At 38.7% G+C, this 26,031-nt stretch overlaps 1 protein-coding gene across 1 annotated transcript in view; it reads left to right on the top strand.

The window, feature by feature from the left end:
* LOC144242559 (ADP-ribose glycohydrolase MACROD2-like) overlaps nt 1–24,673 on the top strand; it is a 1,445,873-nt gene extending 1,421,200 nt beyond the window's left edge. Inside the window, exons 7-8 of the mRNA XM_077777528.1 lie at nt 23,412–23,485; nt 24,509–24,673. Of these exons, the coding sequence (XP_077633654.1) occupies nt 23,412–23,485; nt 24,509–24,673 (239 nt within the window). The remainder of the gene's footprint in view (nt 1–23,411; nt 23,486–24,508) is intronic.
* Nucleotides 24,674–26,031: the final 1,358 nt, after the last annotated feature.

Genomic DNA, 26,031 nt, shown 5'->3' with positions numbered 1-26,031 from the left:
TGCTCAAATTGCATTTCAACTATTGAAGTGACCACAGCCATCTTTGGTCCTATTTTCTGAGCTGAGCTTTACATTTACTATTTCCAAGCTTGAGGGAATTCTGCCCTTGCATGCATTTTCAAAAAATAACAGCTATTGGTTGTGCTACAGTGACTTTGTCAATTCCCTCAGCTTTCAAACTCTGCTAATATGAACACATCCAGTTTTTAAAGGTCCCCTGACTTATTTCCTTTCTCTACTTCAGCTACCTTTCCCTTCACAAGTGATACCCACTTGTGCTCATTGATTAGATTTGCATGTTTTTAAAGTAGCAAGTTCCCCAAAGATAAATAGTTCTCTTTTTCTATCAGTTAAAGGGGCCCAAATTATCTTGTGACCTTTTGGTTTCTAAAATAGAAATGTGTCTTCATGTTACAGGGTGTGGCTATCAAGTTCAGACTGACCAGATCTGAATCCTGGGTTAAGCATATGTTAGCTTTGTGAGTTTGGGCAAATTTATGTTATTGTGAACCTCTGTTTGTTTCCTTATAAAATAGGTTTAAGAATTAAACCTGTTTCATCTTAAATAGCGCCTTTGGGAGAATTTTAATGAAATAAGGCAATTAAAAGCTTTCAACAGTGAATAGCACATATGAAGAGCTCAATATATATTAGCTGTTAATATTAACAGTTTATCATAAATCTTCTGTAACTAGCAACTTCATGGTTGATTTTGTGCTTTAGCTTTCCTGATTGTATTTCTATGAATTCATTCTAGGTTTGCTGTTGTTTATTTGTTTATTTTGTGTTGGCTTGTTTATATTATTTCTTAGAATGAAAATTTCATTTCAGGAGTCAGGTTTGATGTCATCCTAACTTCCTTCCCTGCCTATCCCAGGTGTCTGAATTGAGGTACCTTGGTCAAGAAAGTCTAGAATGGGAACATCCCTTATATACTCTACAATAGAGGTCTGCTCCCAACATCTAATTCAGTAGTTCCCATCTTTTCTTTATCCCCTTTATCAGGCAAATATGTCACAAAACAGAAAACATCAGAGAACACAAGATGAGGAAAGGAGGAGAGAGGGGACCACCTATACTCTCCCATAAATTTTATGTCACTCAGTCTTGAGAGTCAAGCAAAATGTTTGTGGCAAGTACCGCTTTTATAGAATTTCAAGAAAGGGATACTACATCTAGATTTGGGGCTGATTCAGCACTTCACAATGTTATATTTTGTGGAATCCAAAGTTCTATCAATTATAAGATGTTCTTTTAATGTTAGAAACACTAACTTAATGACTTATTAATCCTTAAATGTGTATTTTATACCTATCAGAAGAGTACCTTTGTATGTATTTATGTATTTAGGCATGTATTTAAGTTTCTTTATTTTGAGAGAGAGAGAGAGAGGCAGAAAGAGGGAGGGATATAGAGTGAATCCATCCCAAGCAGGCTCTGCACTGCCATTGTAGAGGCTGACACAGGGATCGAACCCACTAACTGTGAGGTTATGACCTTAACTGAAACCAAGAGTTGGACACTTAACTGACTGACCAATCCAGGTGCCCCTGTATATCATTCTTTTGCACACACAACAGGAAAATGGGAATGAAGTCAATGAATTAAGGTATTCCTCAACCTTCTTCACAAAGTCTGAATCTTCTGAATCACTGTACTGTTCAGTCATCAATAGTCATGTTTCTTTCCACATAGTATCACCCTCTGTGATGTCAAAAGGTTAATGATGTTGCCTTTCTTTTAAAAATATAATATTGTTTTCCAACTTTAAAGCTGTGTTCTTGTTTTGCTTCCCCAGTAAATCTATAAACTCCTTGATCAAAGAGTAGTTGTCACATCCTGAGTTTAGTATCTCCCTTGGCTAAGAGGGTTGTGTCTTTCTGGCTGTGTTTGATCCCCAATACATATTCATTCAATTGGATCACTGCACCCTACCCCAGTAGCAGAGAAGAAAAATTAGGAAGGTCCCCCTGTAACATAGTTCTCCAGTTTTGGAGTCCTGCAGATAAAATTGTATGTTTTCGGGTATGAGAAAAATCTAGGTCATATCCCTCTACTTGGGAACCTGAAAGAGTTTTCACAAGAGCTTGATTTCAAGATAGAACTATTTCTCTTGGTCAGAAACTGGCCCTGATACATATATTTAAGAAGAAATGGAAGCAAATACCAAATTACTCATTTGACTATGAACAATATGCTCATTCTTTGAAGTCTACTTAAATCCTTCCTTCTCCATGGCACCTCTGGAATTCAGTTTGACCTTATCACACCTATTTGAATTTCTGCAGCCCTTTAGCTCCTTTTGTTATTTATCAGATTCTGCCTTTGGACACCTCTTATTTTATAAGGTAATTTGATGGGCATGAGTGAGTCTTTTAATTTGAAAGAACGTTTTGGATGAAAGAAACTTAAGAAGTAATCCCACAAACACAGGTTGGGGAATAAAAAAGTGAGGCCGGAGGGGAGGAGACCTAGTAAAGGTTACATTAATGAATGGATTCCTGCTGTGGACAAGTGGGGTTTATTTTTATTGGAGGCTGTGGTAGACTGAATTATGGCCTCCAAAAGAGGTCTGCATGTTAATCCCCAGAACCTGCAAATATATTACTTTATATGGCAAAAGGGACTTTGCCGTAGAAAGATTTCTGACTATTCTGGTGGTACAATCACAAGAGTCCTTATAAAAAGAGAACAAAAGGATTAGAGTTAAAGAATTCAATGTGACAACAGAAGCAGAGGGAAGGAAGGAGATATGACAATGGAATCAGATACCACAGTGATATGAGGAATGGCCGAGAAGGGCAAGGAGCCAAGAAATATAAGCAGCCTCTGGAAGCCGGAGAAAGCAAGCAAATAGAATCAGCCTAGAGCCTCCAGAAGAGATGCAGTCCTGCCAACACTTGATTTTAGCTCAGTGAAATTTATTTTGGGCTTTTGACCTCAAGGACAGTAAGATAATAAATTTGTGTTGTTTTACGTCACTAAGTTTGTGGTAATTTGTTTCAGCAGCAGTAGGAAACTAACACACGGACCTTCTGAGAAACCATTAGGATTGTCCCTAGAGGCATTAACTTTCTATTGTGTCTAATTTGTTCAAGCTAAACACCGTCCTACTCTCTCTGGGAGCCAAAGAAAGCTCTGAGTCAGAGAGACATAGATGCATGAAATAGGAGGTCATAGGCATATCCAGGACTGTCCACCAAAAATGCAAGTGATAAGTAAGATAGGCCAAGGGAAGGTGGGTGGAGCATGGATATTGCCTTCCATGGTAGTAAGTGAATGTATGCATGTGTGTGTGTGTGTGTGTGTGTGTGTGTGTGTGTCCCCTTCCCCCTTTATCAAATTCTCTGAGGCTGGAAATTCCTTCTCATTCATCAGAGGCCCTAGCCCAATGCCTAGCCTCTAGGAAAAACACTTCTTTACGGATTGGGTGATAGAGTGTGACAGCTTATGAATGTCATAGTAAATAAGGAAATTGGCTGTTGTACAGCAATGTTTTCTCTAATTCTCAAATTAACCCTGTGCAGAAAAGGAAAAATGCCTCTTTCTTGGAAACAGATTCAAGAGACTTTGTAGATCCCAGGCAGTTTGGGTGCAAGGTGGCTGTCAATCATGAATGCAAGTTGTCACTAGGCAAAATGGCCTTCTCCTGCTTCACGACCAGTCTGCAATCTAAGACTCCCTAGTCAAGGTTAGCAGATAAATCAATACAAAAAGAGATGAGCATTGCAGGCAGTGCTGCTGTCAAACAGCCATTTCATGTGTCTGGAAGAAAATTGAGCATATTGGTAAAGTACTAAAGACTTCCTTCGTGAAAGTGTCGGGATCCCTAGTCTAGAAAGGAAAATCAGATTAACTCTCACAAATCTTTCCTGTCACCTGAGAGACAGTTTTCTCTTGACAAGGGCTTGGAGAGGACAACGTGATGAACAGCGGCATGGCTTTCCCTTTGGTAGGTATCTAATTTGACATAGCTTTTTGGGGGCACTTGTTAAGTACTGGATTCTCTTTTTACCCCTGACATGTTTTCATGTATGTATGTATGTAATGTAGGTAGATATGTATGTATTTATCTTTTTTTTAATGAATAGATGTTAGCAAGTGTCTGCAGGTGCGTTGTATATTCTGACAGTACTGTCAGCTCGACCAGGTACATCAACCTTCAGAACATATTAGTATGAAAGCTGAGTGCTTCTTCTTTAAGAGAAACCTAGAAAATTTTTTTTTATTTTACACACAAGCTGCTTTTCTTATTTGAACATGTCAGACAAATGTTTGATGCCCTTGAATGGTGTTTGATTAAATTCACTGACACCCATTGGCTGTTAAAATGGCCCTCAGGTCCTAGAGAAGCTCTTTATATGTATAAACACATATGCAAATAAACACAGAAAGATATGTTTTAAAGCCCATTTTGTAACATATTTGAAAATAATCAGTAGCAAACATAATATGATATTAAAATTAATTGATCTTGTAAAAAAAAATCATCAGGGTCTGAAGGAAATTTTAGGGTGGAATAGAACATGATTAAACCCTGATGGATTCAGAAGTTTGCTGGACCTTTTGTAAAGGTCCTGGTTGCCACAGGCCTCAAGGAAATCTCTGTCCAGTGCCTATTTAGGGACTGTAAACATAGGCTGGTTAGTGATAAGCTTGTGAAACAACTAAGGTTGAAGTACAGAAACTTTGGACAAACTCTATTAGAAACCAACCTGCTGCCTAACTGAGAGACAAGCCCCCATTAAAATGGGGCAAATGTTTGCATGATCTGGGATACACCAATTCCCACCTGTTCACTTGAGTTCCTGGGCTTGTGGCTCATAACTGTAACCACCAATCCTTCCGGCCTCCCTCACAAAACCTGGGTTTATGTGCCCTTTCTACATGCTCCCCAATCTTTGGAGCTTTGTAATTAACACTTTAGAAGTGATAACCCAGTGGATTAACTTTCATGAGAGTTAGGATTTACAATAGCACATTTGTTTACAATAGCACAGCTCCCTTGGTTTTTGGCTGTTCTCTGTTTGGCCCCCTCCTACCTCTTCTCTGTTCTCTATGCAAACCTGCCTGAGCTTCCTTGCTGCCTAGTCTTTGTTTGGGTTTGGCTGATAGGGAAGGGCAGGAATTGGTTAACTAGCAGAATGGAAAAGTGGGAAGAAATGATTCAGAGATTTATTTCAACTCCCTATTTTGCTTCCCCTAAATCCTGACCCTTCACTTCCCCTGTCCCTTATCTCTCACATTGGCACCATGATTCTGGCAGTAGCTATACCTCTCTATGACTGGTTCACTGGGAAGCCCTTTGTTTCACTAGACTATGGTGACACTGTTTCCACCAATTTCCTCTAGGGTGTTGACTGCTTTTCTGGGCTGTTGGTGTTTTGGAGTCCCAGTTTGTCTTGCTTATGTTTGAACCTTGCTCTTTCACTGTAAGTGGTCCCTTCATTAAATCTCTTTATTCAAACTATCTCAGGAAACTGTGTTTTCTGTCAGAACTCTGACAGTTACACTTTGTTTGACCATAGCATTCCTTGAAAGTAAGGAAGACACATATTTAATATTTAATTATAAAATGCTTAAGTTGGGGTGCCTTAGTGGTTCAGTCAGTTAAGCATCCGACTTTGGTTCAGGTCATGATCTCACAGTCCATGAGTTTGAGCCACTCATTGAGCTCTGTGCTGACAGCTCAGAGCCTGGAGCCTGCTTCGGATTCTGTGTCTCCCTCTTTCTGCCCCTCCCCCACTCACACTCTGTATCTCTCAAAATAGAAAATAAGCCTTAAAACAAAATAAAATACAATGCTTAAGTTGATACATTGCAATATTATAGTTCTCATTTGGCGAGTATGCTACTTGAAACTATTGGAAGAAAACAAAAATAGAAAGTGCCTTCTCACATAACATTATAGTTTGGACTCAAGTAGCAGACCAGGTTAGGAGCTGAGTACCTTGGTATCCACCTCTTATAGCCATATAGCTCAAGTTATAAACATCTTTTAAAAGCCTACTATTTACTAGGTAGCATACAAATGAATGCAGTTTAATTTGGGATAAACAAATTACATAGGTGCTGAGGAACTGACAGGGATTAAGGGAACAAGTGACTAGGCAGAAATAAATTCAAAGAGAGAGCTACTTCTGCCTGTGAGGAGAAGAAAATTAAATCAGTGACATTATGGTGGCCAGGAAACCATTGCTACATCTTGAATGTCTTCCTTCTTTTACTCCCTTCTTGAAGTCTCTTTATGTGATGGCTCTTTTGATGACTAACAATGTTTAAAATAATTTTCTACACAATGATGCAGTATAAAAATGAGAGGCATCACAATAGGAATAGAACAGCTTAGGAATCATCATTTATTTGGGGGGAAGGGGAGAGCAGTGAGCAAAGGATGAATGGCTAAGATGAAGTAGGCCCACATATGACTGCATGTACTCTCATTTTCTACTTTAATTCAGGCCATATGGATGACTCCACCATCCTCTTCCCTTTTCTGTCAAAATTGCCATGGACCATTCCATCTCATGCTTCCTCTCTCGATTCACTTGGATAAGGAGAAGAGCATCATCTCTGCAGTTCTTTATTTCCTTATCTCTAAAGAGAAACCCATAGGTTCTTTGAGTTTTCATGGTTTTCTACTAACCATCATGGTACAATCCAATTCAACATAGAGGGCCATTATGAAGCTTAAGAAACAGGTCAAGATAGCATTTGGTCCTTGATCTACTGTTTCTAACACTGTATATGGGTCCATTGTGAATATGTTGGGCTGTTTCATTTGGCCCCACTAGGGCAGAGGTCATTCGCCTTCTGTTTCTACCTGTCCATCCTGTTAGGCAGACTCTGCAATATTGATGGACACCCCTCTTTCATTGCCACCATGACTTGCCCCACTGATACTTCTCACCATCTGTGCTCCCCATATTCCCATCCACCAAACAAAATTTTTCTCTCTTAATCTTTTTTTCTCTCTCTCTTTTTGTATGACAAAAATATTAAGCATTTGAAGGCAGTTATCACCTTTAGATCTGCTGCAAACAGATCAGAACAGTAGGAGTCCCCTTCTCAAACTTCATTTGTCCATGTGCCTTGGGTGAGCAGTAGGCATTAATAAAGGCAGTCGGCATGGAAAACTGTGCCCCATCTTGAGCACTGGGACCATTTGGAATTCTGTAATAGCTTCTAGTAAGTCGGGGGATGGAGTGGGGGAGATATGATCAAATGTATACCCATGTGTAACCAACTACCCAGTCAAGTTGTAGAATATTTCTATCACCCTAGAAATTTCCATCATAACCCATTTCAGTCAATCCCAGCTCCTTTAACAACCATCATTCTGATTTCTAACAGCTTAGTTATGCTAGTTCTTGAACTTCATATCAATGGAATCTTGGCAGTATGTACACATTTATGTCTGACTTCCTTCATACAAAGTTCTGTTTTAGGGGGTGCCTGGGTGGCTCAGTCAATTAAACATGTGACGTTGGCTCAGGTAATAACCTATGAGTCTGTGAGTTCGAGCCCTTCATCAGGCCCTATGCTGACAACTCTGAGCCTGGAGCCTGCTTCAGATTCTGTGTCTTCTACTCCCTCTCTGCCCCTCCCCTACTCATGCTTGCTTTCTCTCTCTCTCTAAACAAACATTAAAAATATTTTTAAAAATATAAAATACCGTTTTGGGGATTCACCTCTGTTGTGTGCATCAGTAGTCCATTCTACATTTTTAATGAAAATACAATATTTATTATTCTATATAATAACACAAGAAGTGTGCCTATGTATAATTGTGACAGGAAGTGCAATGGACAGTACTAAAGGGAATTCCTAATGTCCATGAGCGTGCTTCATAATTTTATTATGTTATTAAAGTCACTATTGACATTATTACACAAAGAAAAGTTTTGCCTCTGATAGAGCATTCCTTAGTAATCATGGGGCCTCTGTGCTTGACAGAGTGCGAATTTTACATGTTTTTTGTCACACAGCAATTGCCTCAATATCATTTCTGAAATTGAGCTTTTGAATTCAGAATGCCAAAACAAAAAAACCCCACTGAGGCCACTGGTGGGTGAACTATTATTTAGAAAATATGCCAGAAGGGGCTCCTGGGTGGTTTGGTTGGTAAAGCATCCAACTCTTGGTCATGAGCTCACGGTTCATGTGTTTGAGCCCTGCATCTGCATTGGGCTCTGTGCTGACAGAGTGGAGCCTGCCTAGGATTCTTTCTCTCTCCCTACCCCTCCCCTGCTCTCTCTCTTTCTCTCTTTCTCTCACTCTCTCTCTCTCTCTCTGTCTTTCTCTCAGAATAAGTAAATGAACTTTAAAAAATATGTGCCAGAAATAGTAGCCAGAAATTAGTTCATCTGTCAAAGCTGAGAGCTGTTCTTTTCTTTTCTTTTCTTTTGCTTTATTTTACTTCATTTTATTTTATCTTATTTTATTAACTTTTTTAGAGCAGTTTTAGATTCACAACAAAAGTATCTGGAAGGTACAGAGAGTGCCACATGACATCCTTTGATATTCCTGTTATTCATATGCAGTTGTTCCACAGTTCTTGGATATTCTGTTCTCCTCTTTTAGTTCCATTTTGGAAGTTTCTATTGACTTCCAAATTTTCTATATCCTCAAACTCAGAGGTGCTTTCTTCGGCTGTGTCTGGTCTACTAATGAGCCCTACAAAAGCATCCTTCATTTCTGTTATAATGATTTTGATCTCAAGCACGTCTTTCTGATTCTTTCCTAGAATTTCTGTCCCTCTCCCTGTATTGCCCATCTGTTTTGTATGCTATGTACTTCACCCATTAGAATACTTAGCATATGAATCATCCAACATTGCTGCCATATCTGAATCCTCTTCAAACTATGATTTTTGCTTTTTAATATGCTTTGAATTTTTTTCTTGATAGCTGAACATGATGTACTTGGTAACTGGAACTATAGTAAATAGGTTTTACTAATGTGGTGGTGAGGTGTGGAGGAGGGAAACATGGTCTAGTCCCCGCCTAGGTCTCAGTCATTATTACTGAGCCCATGACTTTGAGCTGTGAATGTCACAAGTGCTTCTTATTTCCCCTCTTTCCCTCTTCAGGTGAGATAGGATGACTAGCGTGGGCTACGGTTGGGTGTTTTCCTTCCCCGGTGTGGATGGATGGCTAGAGCCGGTTGGACTAGAATATTGCCCTTTCCCCAGGGAGTTTAGACTCTGGTAACCTAGTTTCTCCTGAAGGCAGGTATTATTGAGAACAGAGAGGCTTCTTTCAAAACACAGTAAAACCTTGGATTGCAAGTAACTTGTTCCGCAAGCGTTCTGCAAGAAGAGCAAACATTTCTAATAAAATTTAACTTGATAAATGAGCTGTGTCTTGCAGTACGAGTAGTACTTAATGCCATATGTCACAAGATCACAACTGTGACAATGGTTCTTTAAATTCGCGTTGATATGCAAATGATTCAGATTACAAGCATGTTTCCAGAACAATTTATATTCCCAAGCCAAGGTATTACCTTAAATGGCATAAGGGTGTTTTTTTTGTTTTTGTTTTTGTTTTTTTGTTTTTTTGTTTTTTAATATTCACTGTGGCAAAACCTGGTCGAGCTCCTGGAGATAAAACTTACAAAAGTGGAGTGGGCACCTTAAGGCTAGGCCGCTCTGGAGTTTTTAACTCTAGACATGTCCCCCAAGCTCCAACAATTCCTCAACTACAGTTTAGGTTTCTCTTCCCTCATACTGGTTCCTGTGGATGTTTCTGTTAAAGGGCTGTTGCTCCATGAAATTGTGGGTCTCTGCAATCACCTGCCTGTTCCTACAGTTTGGAGGGACAAAGATTTGCCCTGGGACCTCACTGCTCTAATAAATCTAAGAAACGTTGTGGATTTGTTTGTTCAGCCTATCACTTGCTAGGAGGGAGTGACAACTTCCAAGCCTTTCGTGTGCCAGAACGTCATTCTGCTTCTTAAGAAAAAAAAAAAATGTCAGGTGTCACATATGTAAAATACTGTGCAAACATCTGCTTTATTTTTCTCTCAGGAATACCTTTGAGTGTACACAAAAGTTCCAACTTCCTAAAGAGATCTGTCAAAATAAATCTTTAACATTTATGTTTAAGTGGATATTTATTCGCACTAAAAGCACCCCCTAAACTTCTATTCTGGTCCTGGCAGGTTTTATGGCACATTACAACTTCATGCTATCTTGTGTCTACTTCCTAGAGCTCAAGCCGGAGAACAAATTGATTTTTGATGAGAAATATGCCCTTCTCGGATTTCATTATGCTACCACAAACTTGGTCTAGAGCTCATGGTTGGTGAAACACTGTCATTCATTATTAAGACTGACAATGATAAGCATTGTGGGAAATTTGCATTTTAAAATGCAGTTTTCCTCCTTTACAATTCTGTGGCTTATTTGGTCTCTTCCATTCTCTTATCATTCTCAAATGCTTACTATCCCCCAAGTACTTCACTGTGGTTAAGAGGAATGAGCCGTATTCTGTCTGTTTGAGGGAAATGGTACATGCATCACTTCCAATTACATCTCTCTGGGCAATTTCAGGAACAATGTCTTATGTGTGGGTAAACCTTAGAAATCTAAAGCCAGTGAAGGGAATGTTCTAGATAGAAGAGGAAAAGGTCATATCTGCGATGAATCAGAGGCCATGTTCAGGCCACTCGAAATCTGTTTTACATTTGTTACAGAAGCATATTCATCATATCACTGGGATGTTGTGAAATCCAAAGTGTAGTGATTTGAAGGTCTAACTTGGGTTAGACCCAAGGGTCTTTTGAATGCCAATACTTGACAACAGTAAATATGGTACAATTCAGAGGGTTAGCTGTAAGTGAAGTCACTTTGTTAGTACCTCCTCTTCTACTATTTGTTTCTCTTACCAAAAAATTATATTTTCTAGTACTAGGAATGGATTCTGGGGAAAAATATGTACTGTAAATCTGTTTCCAGGCTACCAGGAGAAACAACTTATCACACCTTCATCTGAGGCTGTGACTCCAGGGCACATGGAAGAGCTTTGAGCTCCCAGCTGGGTTGCCAGGCTTCAGGGGAGGAATAGCATTCATGTACCTTTAGGCTTCATTATATCTTTCAGCTTTCTCACACCTATAAGTAAAACAGGTAAATGCAGGGAGAGGGACCTAAATAAGATCTGTGAGGAGCAAAGGATATGTGACTTATTCTATTTAATCTTCACATCAAGAGGGTAGCCTTATCCCCGTGTTATAGGTGTGAGCACTGAAGAATAGAAACATACTTTGTAGAAACACTTGGCTGGCTCAGCAGTGCAGCCTGTGACTCTTGATCTCAGTGTTGTGAGTTCAAGCCCCACGTTGGCCGAGAGATTACTTAAGAATAAAATCTTAAAAAAATGAAATAAAAAGAAACATGCTGTATTCACACAGATTGCAGTTTTCATGGCAGGATGCAATATCTAATAAGGCTTTTCTCTTTTCCTTATTCCAGGGTTTCTCTTGAACCAATCCCCATGCTTCTTTGAATTCTTTGCAGTAATATGCACAATTTATTATGGATATAATATTTTTACCCTGAATAGTCAACAAGTGAAATCATCTTCCAAAAATGGCAAAGACCTAGATAGGAAGAAAAACCACTCCTGAGGGCTGTACATCCTCAGTGGGATTTCAAAAAGTGTATCAGTGCTTGCTCAATATATCAGTCAGATATTTCTGCATTACAAACAACCTCGAAAACCTGGTGGCTAACAGCAAATAGCATTTATTTTCTTGTTCACAGTTCTGCAGATTGGCTGGGTTTGACTGACTGAGGCTGGGCTGGGCCCCACTGACCTGGGTCCCAGGCTTCTGGTAGTGCTTACTCTGTTTCACCTGCCTCACTTAAGGTTCCAATCTGAAAGTGCAGTGGCTACTTGGAACATTCCCTTTCTATGCCACTGAATGCTCTTAAAGTCTCACATTTGCTCCCATCCCATTGGCCAAAGGGAGTCACATGGTCAGACTCAACATCAGTGACACAGGGAAATACACTCCTCTTACAAGATAGTTTTGCAAAATGAGATGGCATAGAGTGTGACAAAGAGGAGTGAAGAATTCCGTATGCCTATCCAATCCAGCACATCAGAAGCCAAACTGTCAAAAAGAGACATAGCAGTCTAATGGTGGCATCACTGCTCACATCAAACTGTGTTCTCTGTCACAACAGAGAAACTTCCAGAATTTCTCACTTGTGATCTTTCAGAGTGTCTTTGAAAATTATTTTCAGGATGATGCAGTCCAGTGGGCTTTAATTATATCAAAAGACATTTTTAATCATAGAAATTATATAATTATATCAAGTAATGTGTTATTTTTAATCACAGTCTGAGTTCCTAAGATTGGATTAATCTCTGTGTTGCTCAGCAAAAGAGTAGCTGCCACTGTAAATTCTATCAAAGCATAGAGTGGAGTTCTCACCAACTGCACCAGCCCTATTTAAGAAAATGTCACATGCTGAAATCTGGAGACTGGTTCAGATGGACCTCAGAAGATAAAGTATGGCAGCCAAGGTCTGTCTTAACATTCATATGTGAAGAGGAGAACCTCTCCATGCTGAGTGTTTATTGCAGAAGGGTAGATCACTGAGAAACTTCAGAGAAATTCCTGGAATTAGGAGGGCAGTTTGCAAACTTAGGCCTTCAAGGGACCTTGGCTAATTGCTGGAGAGTAAAAACCAATAAGCAGGGGCTCTGGGAACTAACTTCTCTTCTTCCATGTTATGGTGTCATGGTTAATGCTGCCAGGAGTTGTGTTGAAAATATTCAGTGCATGTCATTCAGGAGAAACTTGCAACCTGGCTGTGCAGGTGGGAACATAAAACTTTTTAGGAAATGTGTGGTTTCATGCCTCTGACTCAGTGACAGTTAAAGCTACGAGACCCTCTATAACAGTGTGTTCCTTAAACAGCTCCTGTTCTCTGCCCCAGCTTGAAGGTCACAGAAGCTCAAGAGGTGTGTATTGGACCTAAAGCCAAGGGGACCTAGTTCTCATTCTCTTAAGTCCATGCCTTTAGGTTGTGCCAAGGTCACATGTGTTGTGGGGGTTCTTGGCCAGCAAGCACAAGAGAGCCGCACAGAATTAGTTTGTTTCCTTCCCTCCAATGAGAGAGATGATTTTCTCAGGCTTTAGGTGGCATAAAATCATTTCAGGATGTTAGGGAGCTTCACAGCTTATTGAGCACATACTTTGCTCTGAGCATTGAAGGTGGAAAGGTGAATAAGACAGATAAGGGCTATGCCTCATGGAGTTCATATTCCAGTGGGGTTACTCATGGTAACCAAATACATAGGATAGATGGCATGTCAAAGTATGAGGAGGGCCACACATGTGCTCTGAAAGCCAAAATGAGGAGTTTGGACTTCGGTCATAAGTGTGGAGCAAGCCACTGCCCCCTCTTAGCATGGGCATGATGTGGTGTGCTTTGTGTTTAGAAAAATCATTGGCTACAAGGTCCATATACCACAGGGTGCCATCAGTTCAAAAGTAGAAACTTCATTTTTTTCTTTCAGTAGATTCCAGTATAAATCTTTCCTACTCAAAGGTGATGCCCTTGATGAACTCCCTTGATTACCCCTGTAGGGAAAATATTCTTTTAAAAGAAAATATTAGAAATCTTCTGTTCCAGGTGATTCTATAAGATCTTTCTCTCCTTTCTCAAGAGACTTATTCAAGGTTAGTAGGAACAGCTTGCATAGAATAGCATTTGTTTCACGAGCCATTTCTTTGGTCATTATTATAATTCCTTAGGCAAAAGATGATTTTAAAAATACCCTCAGAAATAGAAGTGAGAGCTCATAAGTTTGAGAAGCTGATGAAGCTTGCATAGATTGTAACCTTGTGTCCCATAAAAATGCTGCTCATTGATTCCCGCTTTGCAGAGCAGAGGAAAGACAACTTGAAAGGAAAACTTCATGTTGCACAATGTTTTAAGTAGGTGAAAGCAAAAAGTCTGAGGCTGAATATGGTAGAATTTATGGAGTATCACTTGCTGTGGCACACATAATGTCAAGTGAAATGAAAGAATCGGTGTGAAGAGAGTATAATGATAAGAACTACAGAAGTTTCCTTCCCCCTTTTATATATGACTAACCCTAGAGGTCCTGCTAGGAAAATCAGTGCTGAGCTCAATAAAATAAAGGGTAAGGCAGGAACATGGAGACAGGGATGATGCACAGAAGTTCTGATCCAGTTAATTTCAAATTTATAGGTTATAATTGTGTCCAGAATGAAGATACCTATATGTTGAAGAATATTTGTACCATCTGAACCATCAGCTTTTCTACAATCCCAAGGGGACTCCTTGGGCCCCATCCATACTCTTCAAAGCAGGGATTAAATGGTAGAGTGGGTGCTGCCACTCGAGAATGAGGGCAAGGTATCAGTGACCCCAGGTCTATTGGGTGTGGCCAGGCCAGAGGCCCTGTGCTTGGCACACTGAAACAAGCTTTCTCATCATAGGTGCCTCGAATTTCATTGCCTTTCCTTGGAGTTTGAAATAGTGTTGCACCAGAAGGGGATCCTCTGAAGGAGAGGGATTATGGTAAATTCCATTTCTATGGATGTGCGAGGATAAGCAATAAGCAGACACTCAGCTAGGGTATGGATGAAAGTCATGCAGACCCAGGCTTGGGTATTGGCCCTGCCCCTTGCTTAGGTTCTTTGAGAGTCACCTTTATTATATAAAATGGGAAAGATTATACACATCTTGAAGGGAGTTCTGAAGTTTCAAGCAATTTTATGTGGATGCCAGAGGTGCCAGGGTTCTTAAGAACAGCCTAGGCTCCCACCCATGCCACCCATGACCACATGCAATATCTTTGCTTCCTCTTCGAGCATATGCTGGTCTAAACCACGTTAGTGATTGATACTGAGTCTAATAACACTCACATAACAGTTAGACTGCATTTTTCATACCTCTTGGTATGAAAACTACCTCTTGGTAGTTTTTAATATAAATCCAAATTAATTCTCTTTGACCAATGCCTCCCTGAATACACTAAAGTCACTGTTCATTTATAGACCAACTCATCTTCGATTATTCTCCCTTGTTCTTTTCATCGGGTTGTTGTGGAGATTAAGATAATACATATAAATGCTAGGTAGAGTGACATGTACATAATAACTACTCAATAAATGTTAGCAGCAGCAGCAACAACAACAGTTTACTGTGGTTTTAAGATTTCTGTCCAGTGGGGCCAGGCTTACATGCCAATGTGAGCCTAACCTATATGACCTCTACACTCCCCCCTCGCCAAAGTAAAATACACTTGGGCTTCCATGCTGACAAGTTCCAACTTATTTCCTCCATATCATTAAGTAATTTATAAAACATGTATCTACTATACATGTGCCAGACCTTACAAATAGAAAAGTTGAAAGAATGGGTGATATCAGATAAGACATGATCTCATTTTTTCAAGTTCATAAATGTGTGTTGATTGCAGTCGTTGTTTGGCTTTCCTCAAAAGCAGACTCAGAGGCAAGGGTTTGAGTTCATGTAGTTAATCTGGGAGATAATTTCAGGGAAAGAAGACAATAAGAGTGCAATTTGCCACTATGAACAACTGGTGGGTAATCCCCACCGGGCAACTCAAGGAAACTGTAGAAAGCAAGCACCTCAGTGTTATCTTGCCCAAGGAATGAGTGAGTTGGGATATTTATTCACCATCTCTCATTAAACATGGCTTAAGGAATGTTCTAGTGGCCTTGATTCCCTGACACTTTGGACCTGCCCCATGTGTGGTGTCACTATGGATACCCTCAGTTAAAAGGCTGCAGGTGCTAGTGGTTGTAACTCAAGCCAGTATTCAAGGGTGCCATGTACCAAGGGGATGTGTGTAGTGTTGTCAGCATCTGCTGTGGCTACTGAACTTGTTATTATGCCACATTATGTATATATGTGCATATTTTACACCAACCTGCCCTTTCAACACCAGCTGAGAGCCCACCATCTTACTGACAGGCTGGGAATGTCTTACTCTCGACTACTGTGGTGCCCTTTGCTCTCCTGAGGAAAACCAGTGGCACCCTCTTTAGCATTCTGCTGCTGTGCTCACTGCAGTCACAGAGGCCAGTGTCACTCTTATTACTTCACCTGTTTTATCTTTTGTGAAACTCAGCCTTTAGCCAGAATTGTCTGAGTGGCTGCTCTAGCGATTGCTTAACGGTGAGCCTCCTTCAGCTCATTTCTTTCAAGTAATTTGATTTCATCTTGCTATCAGAATTGCTTTTATGTCTTGGAAGGAGGCCTGGGGGAAGGGGTTGACAAAAGACATTTTGAGATTAAAAAATAAATTCGTTTCCCTATACTTCCTTCTTGCCCATCCATACACCCCATGCCTCCAGAACCCCACAGCCCCATACCCCTATGCACCCTCCAACTGTATCCCCCTACCTCTCCTCCTGACCAAAGGCAGGTGCGTGTGTGTGTGTGTGTTCAAGGAGTATTGATTAGGAATGTTCTGAGAAAGACACAACTCATCTCACTCTTCATCTCCTTTTACTTGATCTTGTAAAGTATACTATGTCATAACCCTTTGGTCCACACCAGAATTTTTGTGCTAAGATGGAAACTGTTATGGTTATACTGTCTCAAAATTGAAGCAAAGTGTAATTTTGCATTGAGAGTCAACACTGACAATCTCAGTTCAACTGATGTTAATATTTCAATAAACCCAGTGATACATCCCTCTCATTTAGGACAGTCTGAGATTTTTATCAATGCTGAAAACCCCATATTTAATACCTGCATAGTATTTTGCCTGACTTTGTGTGTAAGTAGAAAAAAACCCACCAACTTGCTTTAAAGACTTGATAGGAAGGGAGAACTCAAAAGTGAATGTGAATTTAATGTGCAGCATTCCAGGGTGGTTTTGTTTTGTTTTTGTTTTTGTTTTTGTTTTTTTAACTCTTGTTTCTAACTTCTGGATATTTATGGCAATTCAGTACCAATTTGGTGCTTCTAGCCACTGAGGGCTGGTTAGGATGGCCACCAGTGTTTTATCACAGCTTTGGATCAAGTGCCCTTCTTGGTGGGGTGATATTATAGGGCTAAAATAAAACAATTCAGCTCATAAATGGTGGTTTTTATGTGTGTGAGCTTTGCCTGGGCATTGATATCTAGGTTGTTTTATTCTTACAACTGCTAGAAAGGCGTCCACATTTAAGGCAGACGTGACTTCTGGTGACTGGGGTCGACAGGGATGTTGCAGGGAATGTAAGAGAGCGAGGCCCTGGCTAGACTATACATGGTAGAGGGGGTTAATAACATTTTAATGCATGATAATGATATGTTCAATTTGATATTTTTTTGCAGTAAGAACTTTTTTGAAATAATTGACTTAAGGTATTACCGTATGCCTTTCGATGATAGGGTAATCTAGAGCTGCAAGCATACCATCATTTTAGGTTTAAAACAAAAGATGATCCATTGCTTCCGCCTACAAAAAAGGTAGTTTTACTGGCAAAGTAAATTATGTCTATCTTTATTTCAGTAGAGTATGCCAGATTTTCAGTAGAATGTTTTTTATTTTATTTATTTTTATTATCCTTTTATTCAAGTATAACCGACACAGTGTTATATTAGTTTCAGGCTTATAATATAATGATAAAAAACTCTATACATTACTCAGGGCTCATCGAGATGTGTACTCTTAATCCCCTTCACCTGTTTCACTCCCTTCCCCACTACACATCTACCTCCCCTCTGACAAACACCAGTTTGCAGAAAGTGTTTTTTTATATCAGGAGAACATATTTAGTTTTTATGTCAGAACAGGGGACAAAGTTGAAGATATTGGAATTATCAACAACAGCAAAAGAAAAAAGAATGAAACCTAGAGAAGTGNTGGTTAAAAAAAAAAAAAAAGAATGAAACCTAGAAAGGGACATTGTCTATGGCAAGGTCAAAACCAGATTCATTTTAATTCTGTTGAAACCATTTTGGATTTTTAACAATTCCCACAAACAAATAGTCCAATGGCTAGGTAGGATCTTCAGTGAGTCTCCATTGCTAGATCTTTCTGCAATTTGATTAAAAGAGAAATATCTGCTTCATAACTGACTAAAAGAAAATATCTGTCTAATGAGTTATTTGGTGTACCATGGATAAAAACTATTGTAAATTGAACTTTCTGCTTCAGTTTTTACCACTTTTGTTCAAAATGTTTAATATTCTGTTGATATAATTCTGGTAAGAGTGTAAATTGGTAAAACTGCTTTGGAAAACTGGCAGAATCTACCAGAGTTAAATGTCTGCTTAAGCGATGGACCAGTAGCTCCAATTCCCAGGTATATACTCAACATAAACAGTGCTCGTGTCCATCAAATGACATATATAAGAATGTTCATGGCAACTTCATTCCTAATAGCTCAAAACTGGAAACAACCCACTTCTCCATCGACACTAGACTAGCTAAATAAATTGTGGCATATTCATATAATGGAATGCAACACTGCAGAAAAGAAGAATAAGCTTCTGCTGTATGTAACAACATGGATAAATCAGCAGGCATAATGCTGGAAAGTTTGGACAAAAAAGGGTGCACATTGTATGTCCATGTACGTGAAGTGTCAAAATAGAAAAACCTGTGACAATAGAAGAGAGAATAGCAGATTGTTTCATGGGGTAGGTATTGATTTGGGACAAGGCAGTTTTCTGAGGTGCTGGAAATGTTTTATGTCTTGATTTGGGTAAGGGCTGTATGTGTGTGTGTATGTATGTATGTATGTATGTGTGTACATATGTGCGTATGTAAAAAGTTTGCAATTAGTTTCAATATAAAAGTAAATAAAAAGAAAAAATCACTTAACATTCTATCAATCCACTTCAATATTCACAACAGAAGTTAATTTTAATAATCTATCCTAATGAAGAAGGAACTAAGCTCTGGAATGCCAGCAAAAGCACAGATTCTATGCACACCTGGGCACACACATCTATAATTCTCTGCACGCCTGGCCCTAAATTATTAATGGCTTGTTCAGCCTCATTGACCCTCATACTTGGAAGAGATTTTCTATGTCATTTAATTCAATGATTCATCTAAAGCTTGTCTGCAGCCTTCCCTCTGGGTGGCCATCCTGCTTTTTTGAACAAAAGCCCTCTGGTGACCAGAATACATTGTGACCTCCTAAGGCAGGCCTTACTGTCATCAGGAGCCCATCCCTGAGCAAAAATCTATCCTCTCTATTCACTGGTCTTAGTTGTAACCCTTGGGATCTTGCAGTTAAGTGGACAAAGAATTGTGCTGTTGCTGTTTCCTCTGAACACCATACTTCATCTTCTATAGATATATGCCCACTGAAAGAAGACATATTTTCAGGGACATTTGTCTTGATATATCCCTCCCTTTTTAATTGATTACAGCATTTCATTCCATTAGGAACTCTGTTCTCTCATATGCATCTTCTCAGTAGTTCCCCCTCAGGGATGAAACAGGATAATGTGGATATATCATTGCACTTGGATATCTCAGGATCCTTTCACCTTCTGAGGCTCTAGAGGTAAACACCCCTGTCCTCCCAGTGCTCACCCTTTCCTGCTATCAGTACAGTGATTCACAAGTCCACAGTCCATTCACTCATTCAACACATATTTACTGATGATCTTCTAGGTGCCAGCAATGGTTTAGGGATACAGCAATAAGCAAAAAACAGATGTGGCATCTGCCTCCTAAGAGCTTTCACTCTACTAGGATTATTAATCAAATATGTACATAAATAAATGTAAAATTGAAGCTATGGCAAGTACCGCCAGGGAAAGGTACATGATGTTATGAAAGCCTCAAGTAGGGAGTCATTATTGCAGAAGAAGCCTTCTCTGGAGAAGTGGTGACTGAGCAAAGGATAAATAAAAGTTAAAATAAGCTAGGAAAAGAGGGGGATAATGTCATTTCAGGAAGAAGATACAGCATGAGCAAGGCTTTCTGGCATAAAGCAAAAGGAAACATGCCACATTCAAAGAACAGAAAGAAGGTCAGTGTAGCTGAAGTGGAGGAAGCAAAGAGTGATACAGTGTGAGAAGAGCCTAGAGAGGTAGGAAAGAGTCATATCATTCAGGCAGGAAATGTTAGCACTAGTTTGGGCTTCAAATGCTTATAAAGGACATCCTTTGGAAAGTAACAGAACAAACTAAAGAGAGAACAGGTTTTGAGAAAGCATGCTTAAGTTAGTAATTTGGGAATGAAAATGTTGCATCAGGGAGCAGGGTGTGATCTAGGGAAGCGGTGGAGTGGAGGTGGCTATCAAAAATGACCGGGTCATGGAATTGGCAGGCCAGGTGTTCAGTGGGTCATCTTATTGGACATTGAAGTCACCCACGGTTATGGCAAGCCTTGAGATAGAGATGAAAAGCATAGCTCAGTGCCAGAGGCTTTGATAAATGTGGGAAAGTGACCTGGAGGTCACATATAATTGAGAACTGACTGTAGTTGCCATGGTTCTGTGAGACTTTTTATAATTTCTCTGTGGGGAATTATGTCTTCTAAAGGTTAATGCTGACGGCCATTGTGACTGAGCATGATTACAGTATGTATTAGCTTTATATAGCCCTATAATCTTATGATTTAAGTACTTCTTAAGCACATCAAAAAGTTGGAGAAGAATTTCATGGGAGGAGAATAAATAGGGAAAACTAAGGCCCAAGTCTAGAAAGGCTCCTTGTGGTGTATCATGTCCAGCTAAGGAGCTATAGTTTACTCTGTAGTTGCTGGAGAGTCCCTATGGCTGCTATTGCTCTGTGTAAGGTTGTGGTAACTCTATCTTAGGAAGGATAACTTGGAAGTGGTGTGCTGAACAGATTGTAGAAGGGACCATGACCAAGCAGCACAATTATGAGTTAACTACAGTAATTAGAGTGAGGACTGATTGGTTTTTGAATGAGATCAGAGGGCAAAGAAGGAAAGAAAGGGGTGGTATAAAATATTTCAGAGGACTCAGTTATCAGGGGAGTAAGCAGTCAAATACTACAGCAGTGTTTAGGAGAGTGATATAACCATGAGAAGAAGCTAGAAAGACTGGTAGAAGTTCATTTTGTTGAATAACACACATTACATTTCTGATTCAGGAGTGCCTCAAGGGGAGGTATCCAGATGATTACAAATGTAGGAGTTAAACTTGGGGTGTGGGGAAGCTAAACTAGGAAAGCCCCCTGTGGTTAACTCCTAACCACATATGTCCATCCAAGCCTCTTGCTTTTTCTTTGCAGTCCACAGGGACTCCTTTTTTTTCTACCTCCCATCACTTCACTCACCTTTTCCATTAATTCCTGATTGCTCACAACATACTTCTGAGGACAGTGTCTCTCAAGAGCTTTATTGTTCTCTTCCCAAACATTCTATCACTTCCTAGAAAGCCTCCTATTTCTTGCTTAGTTCCCCTTGTCTGTGTCCCCACATCCCTGATTCACTTGCCGTGCTTGCATCTTGTTTATTTCCTCCCTCTGACTTTGGATTTTAGAGGACAGGGGCTCATTAAACATGTCTATATATCTTCTCTTTTCTGGTTCAATAATAATTTGCTTAATGAATGAGCTAATTAACAGGTTTTATTTTAAGGGTTTTATATTTTGAAGCCTTCATTTAAGGAAAACATCAATAGATGAAACAGTTGAAAACAAATCCACAGTCTCAAATGTCACAGATGAATTTACAAAGTTTGAAAAGTTGTGCACATTTTTCCTATGACAGTGGTTCTCTCTCTAATATGACAGTGGTCAGTGGAGCTTGGCCCTGCTTTGTTCTGTCCCCTTTCATAATGCACTCTGTTACAAAGTGTGTGGGTAAAACCTAATCAGAAAAGCAACATTTATTCTTGGAAATGTGAACAAACATCTTTTCTCTATTGTTCCTCTTCTCTCATATTTTCTCTGAAAGTCTAATGAGATTTAAACCATTAGTATGAACTACTAGAATATGTACGTGCCTTCCAATAAAACTACATCTTTTAAATCCCAGATCTCCCCATTTCAGCAATACCTTCCTCTTTCTGCATCTGTACAGAACAATGTCATGGAAGCCCCTTGATTAAAAGGCATGTTAGCAGATGATGCTGTAGCCGGCTAACACAGAGTATAAAGATGAAGGCTCAGTTTAGTTGTTTGGAATGGCTTACATTTAATGGATGCTTCTAGAAAAAAGGAGCCAGGGGAGCTCAAATAAGTAGGAGGAAACATAGAAGGCTGTGCTGAAAAATCCAGGAGGAGAATCTTCAAATCTATAGACACAAAAAGCAGATTTATAGTTGCCAGGGGCTGGGGTAGAGGGAGATTGAGAAGTGACTATTAGTGGGCACAGAATCTTTTGTGGGAATGATGAAAATATTCTGGAGTTACTGGTGATGTTTTCACAAATTTGTGGACATATCAAAATCCACTGTGTTATATACTTTAAAACAGTAAAAAAAATTTTTTAAAAGAAAATCAAGGAGGGAAGTGGTATTGAAACATGGAAAACTAGTCAAGCACATCTAATATAGAAAGAGATGAAGACTGATTGAATGAGTGATTGCCTATATAAGATTTAGTGATTAGGAAGCCATCAGTGAACTTAAAGAAATAGTTTCAAAAGAATAGTCACTCCCATATTTTCTTCTTTATGCCCCATAAATATATAATTTGTAAGGTTATTCCTTCACACACATTTTATTGGCATAGTGTTTGATGATTCTGCAAGTTCAGGAATATGTTTGATTTATAGAAGCTAAAGAGATATTCTGGAAGGATTTTAGAAATTCTGATTATGTCTGCTACTGCTCACTAGGACATAGTATTAAGTGTCATTCTTCCCATCTTTCCAAAACCAAATCCATAGATCACAACCAGGTCAATTCATGTTATCTTAACCTCAAATATAATTTCCAGTGGGCCTAAATGGAGCAGGCATTATCTTCTTTGAATTCTGATAACAACTTTCAGTGGTATGGCTAGTTGTTTGCCCTATCTTGTGCCAGTTCATTGCTTGAGTACTGCTGGCCCATGACCCTAGGTCAACCACATGTATTCCCTAGCCATATTTTCTTGGTTTGTAAACTGAGGGTAATAAAGCTTAATCTGAGCACCCTTATGAGACTATTATATGAAAGTGCTTTGAAAACTATTAGGCAAATGTAAATACATTTTAATTGATTCTGTTGTAGAATCCAAGAAATAGTTAAATCCTTTTTGATTGTTAATGCTAGACTGGTATAGGACTCATCTACTTAATGCCTTGTATGTATGATTATGGGCTTCATATCCATGGGTACCTTACTGAGACCTGTCTTGCTCACTAGTAATTGGTTGAATTGAATACTGCTTAAATGAGAAAAATTCAGTGTCATACCGTGATTGAATTCTCTATTACCATCATCTATTTTTGTTCATTTGTTTTATTCTGCTCTTCACTTAGGATTCCCAAATGAGCCTGCTTCCATCATTGCCCTCAGCACCATTAAGGAATGGCTGACCAAGAATTATCATGAGGTAGGAGGAATAACATAATTAAAAAATATTTAAGATGGTATAATTTGATCTCAGTCTCAAAAAAAATCAGAAAAATTTATTCCATAAATAGCAGGTAGACCTAGTCATTGAGCCAAAGCTAGCTGACCATGCTTTGTTGGGGTTACATAGGTGATTGAATATTTTCCAGTAATTAATTGAATGAAGGGATTATGTTGTTTTTGGTGATGAAGATGAAGATAGGCAAATTGATCATTTAGTAATGATCTCAATTTTACATTTTATGTTTACGTTTACAAAATTTACATGTAAATATTACATTTACAACCCATAGTACCGGTTTGTGTGTAAAAGATAGAACAGGATGGATTTCAGTTAGATTAAGTGATTGTCCTGTGCTATTTTCCTTAAGGAGTTAAGCTATCTTTGTTGACAGGGGATTCCTGGTGTATGGTAACTTTTTTGATAACATAACATTCTTTTATTTATAATTAATCATTCCCATGAAGTAACTTCTGAGTGTGAGTTTGGGGTAGACATGGATAATTGGTAGCTAAATCCTCATGATCAGGATTTTTTATGAAACTAAATGCTTCTCTCAGACTGTTCATCATGCCTCCTAATCTGGTTATTTAACAAAATCTTTAGGATATTTTTAGTGGTGAACAAGAGAGTTACTCAACTTAACAAAGCAACACAATAAGTAGAGATACTGTGGAGGCTTAGATTTTGACGTTTTGACAATTAACATACTGTAACGGTAAACAGGTTTCATACAACATACAACTTTGTGTGTTTTCCTTCTGATTTTTTCCTCAGATATTCATGTGAGTGCTATAAAGGATTTTATTCCATTTATGATAGACCATGAACTTAGCTTTCTTTCTGGGTAGGACATGGAATATTTAGAAATGTTTGAGTATGGAGACAAACTACAGTAGTTAGCAAATAATAGGGGAGATAGCTCTTAGTGCCTCTGTGTGTTTAAAGAAACACCAGTGTCATTTTCTGTTAATTGCTGTAATTTCAACATTTCTTAAATAGATTCGGAAATTGTTACTCTCCAGGAGGAGTAAAGACCACATGGCCAAACATATCCATTTTGGTACTTGTTCTTCTTTTCCTCTTACTCCAAAAAACATACAGACATATAACAGCTTCCATGTAGAGAATGACTGTAATAACCCCAAAGAAGCAGAATTTTTTTAAATACCAAAAATAGCCAGTTTACAAAACATTTCTTTGACATGTATTATTTTTACAACAATCTCATGAAATATCTAGCATAAGATTCTCATATAGAATCAAAAGGTTAAATGACATACTCAGGAGTTCAAACTCATGAAGCCAAGAGTCTGACTCTGCCCTCCTCACTCCAAGAGCCATTCCTCTTTGGAGGGATCTTGAAGCCAGGGAGAGAAGTTCAGTCTCTTTGAAAGTGGTATTTTTAATACATCTCTTGATTACAGTAAAAGCTCCTCACCTAGACCATCTGCTTAGCAAAAATGTAGAATGTTTCATGAATAAAAGTTGAGCTAGTGTATTGGTGTAAATCTATATTTTCACTAAAATAGTAATCGAAGGATACTCTCTACTGATGGAAGTTCATATGTGTCATATTGGCATGTGAGGGACGTATGGATCCCCAAACAAAAATCATCAAGGAGGTGATTATGAAGAGAAAACTTGCTGGTCATTTTTATAGTTCATTGAAAAATCCTACTGATGGGTTTTCTCTAGTTAAACCAAGCAGAAGCTTATTTTCCATGGAAATGTGTTAACTTAGTGCTTCCCATTTAATAGTTTGTGCCATGACAAACTTTGTTAGCTTACTCTGTCTTTGAGTCTGTTCTTTTGCTTTCAGATCTTTTTATTGCTCATTTCTCGGGTCTGTTGTATACAAATTTAGGTAGTTTGGATTGAGGAAAAAACTCAGTTATTGCTGTTGTGATGTTAAACAGATCATGTGCAAATTCTCTTTTAAAAGGCTTCTTGTTCCACTATGCATGGCTAATTTAAATGAGTTAATTTGAATAAGTAAGGTTTTACTTAATAAATAAATTGTAAGTAGTAGGAGATAGATAAAAGCTATACAAATTTATTATCTAGCATTATTTTTATTTATTTTTTTGCTCTGTTATAAAACAAGTAAGTTAAGGACTTATGAAAGAGTATTACTTCTCTGTCAGTTGTCTCTTCATTGCAGTATTGTTCTGACATCCTGATTGTTTAAGCTATTTATTTATTAATTCACTCATTTGACAGATAACCACCAGGACTTTTCTAGATGTGAGAAATAGAACACTATAAAATGAAATCCTCTTCTTATGATATTCATAATCTAGAAAAGAGAAACTCCTACAAATAAAGGAATAAGATAGTTCAGAGAGTACTTTAAAAGTAAAACAGTTTAATCAGAGAGTGAGTTATGGGAAGATGTGGTTTTAGATAATTTACAGAGGGCTCTGAGGACATAATCTTGGAACAAAGATTTGTATGATGGGAAGGAACAACTCAAACCACAGAAAGTTCTGTAGAACATTCCGAATAGAAGAAACAGCAAGAGA

Source organism: Crocuta crocuta, unplaced genomic scaffold, assembly GCF_008692635.1.
Source record: "Crocuta crocuta isolate KB4526 unplaced genomic scaffold, BGI_CrCroc_1.0 scaffold187, whole genome shotgun sequence".
Taxonomy (NCBI): Eukaryota; Metazoa; Chordata; class Mammalia; order Carnivora; family Hyaenidae; genus Crocuta; species Crocuta crocuta.
Note: the sequence above shows the minus strand (reverse complement) of the source record. Positions and strands in the feature narration are given on the sequence as shown.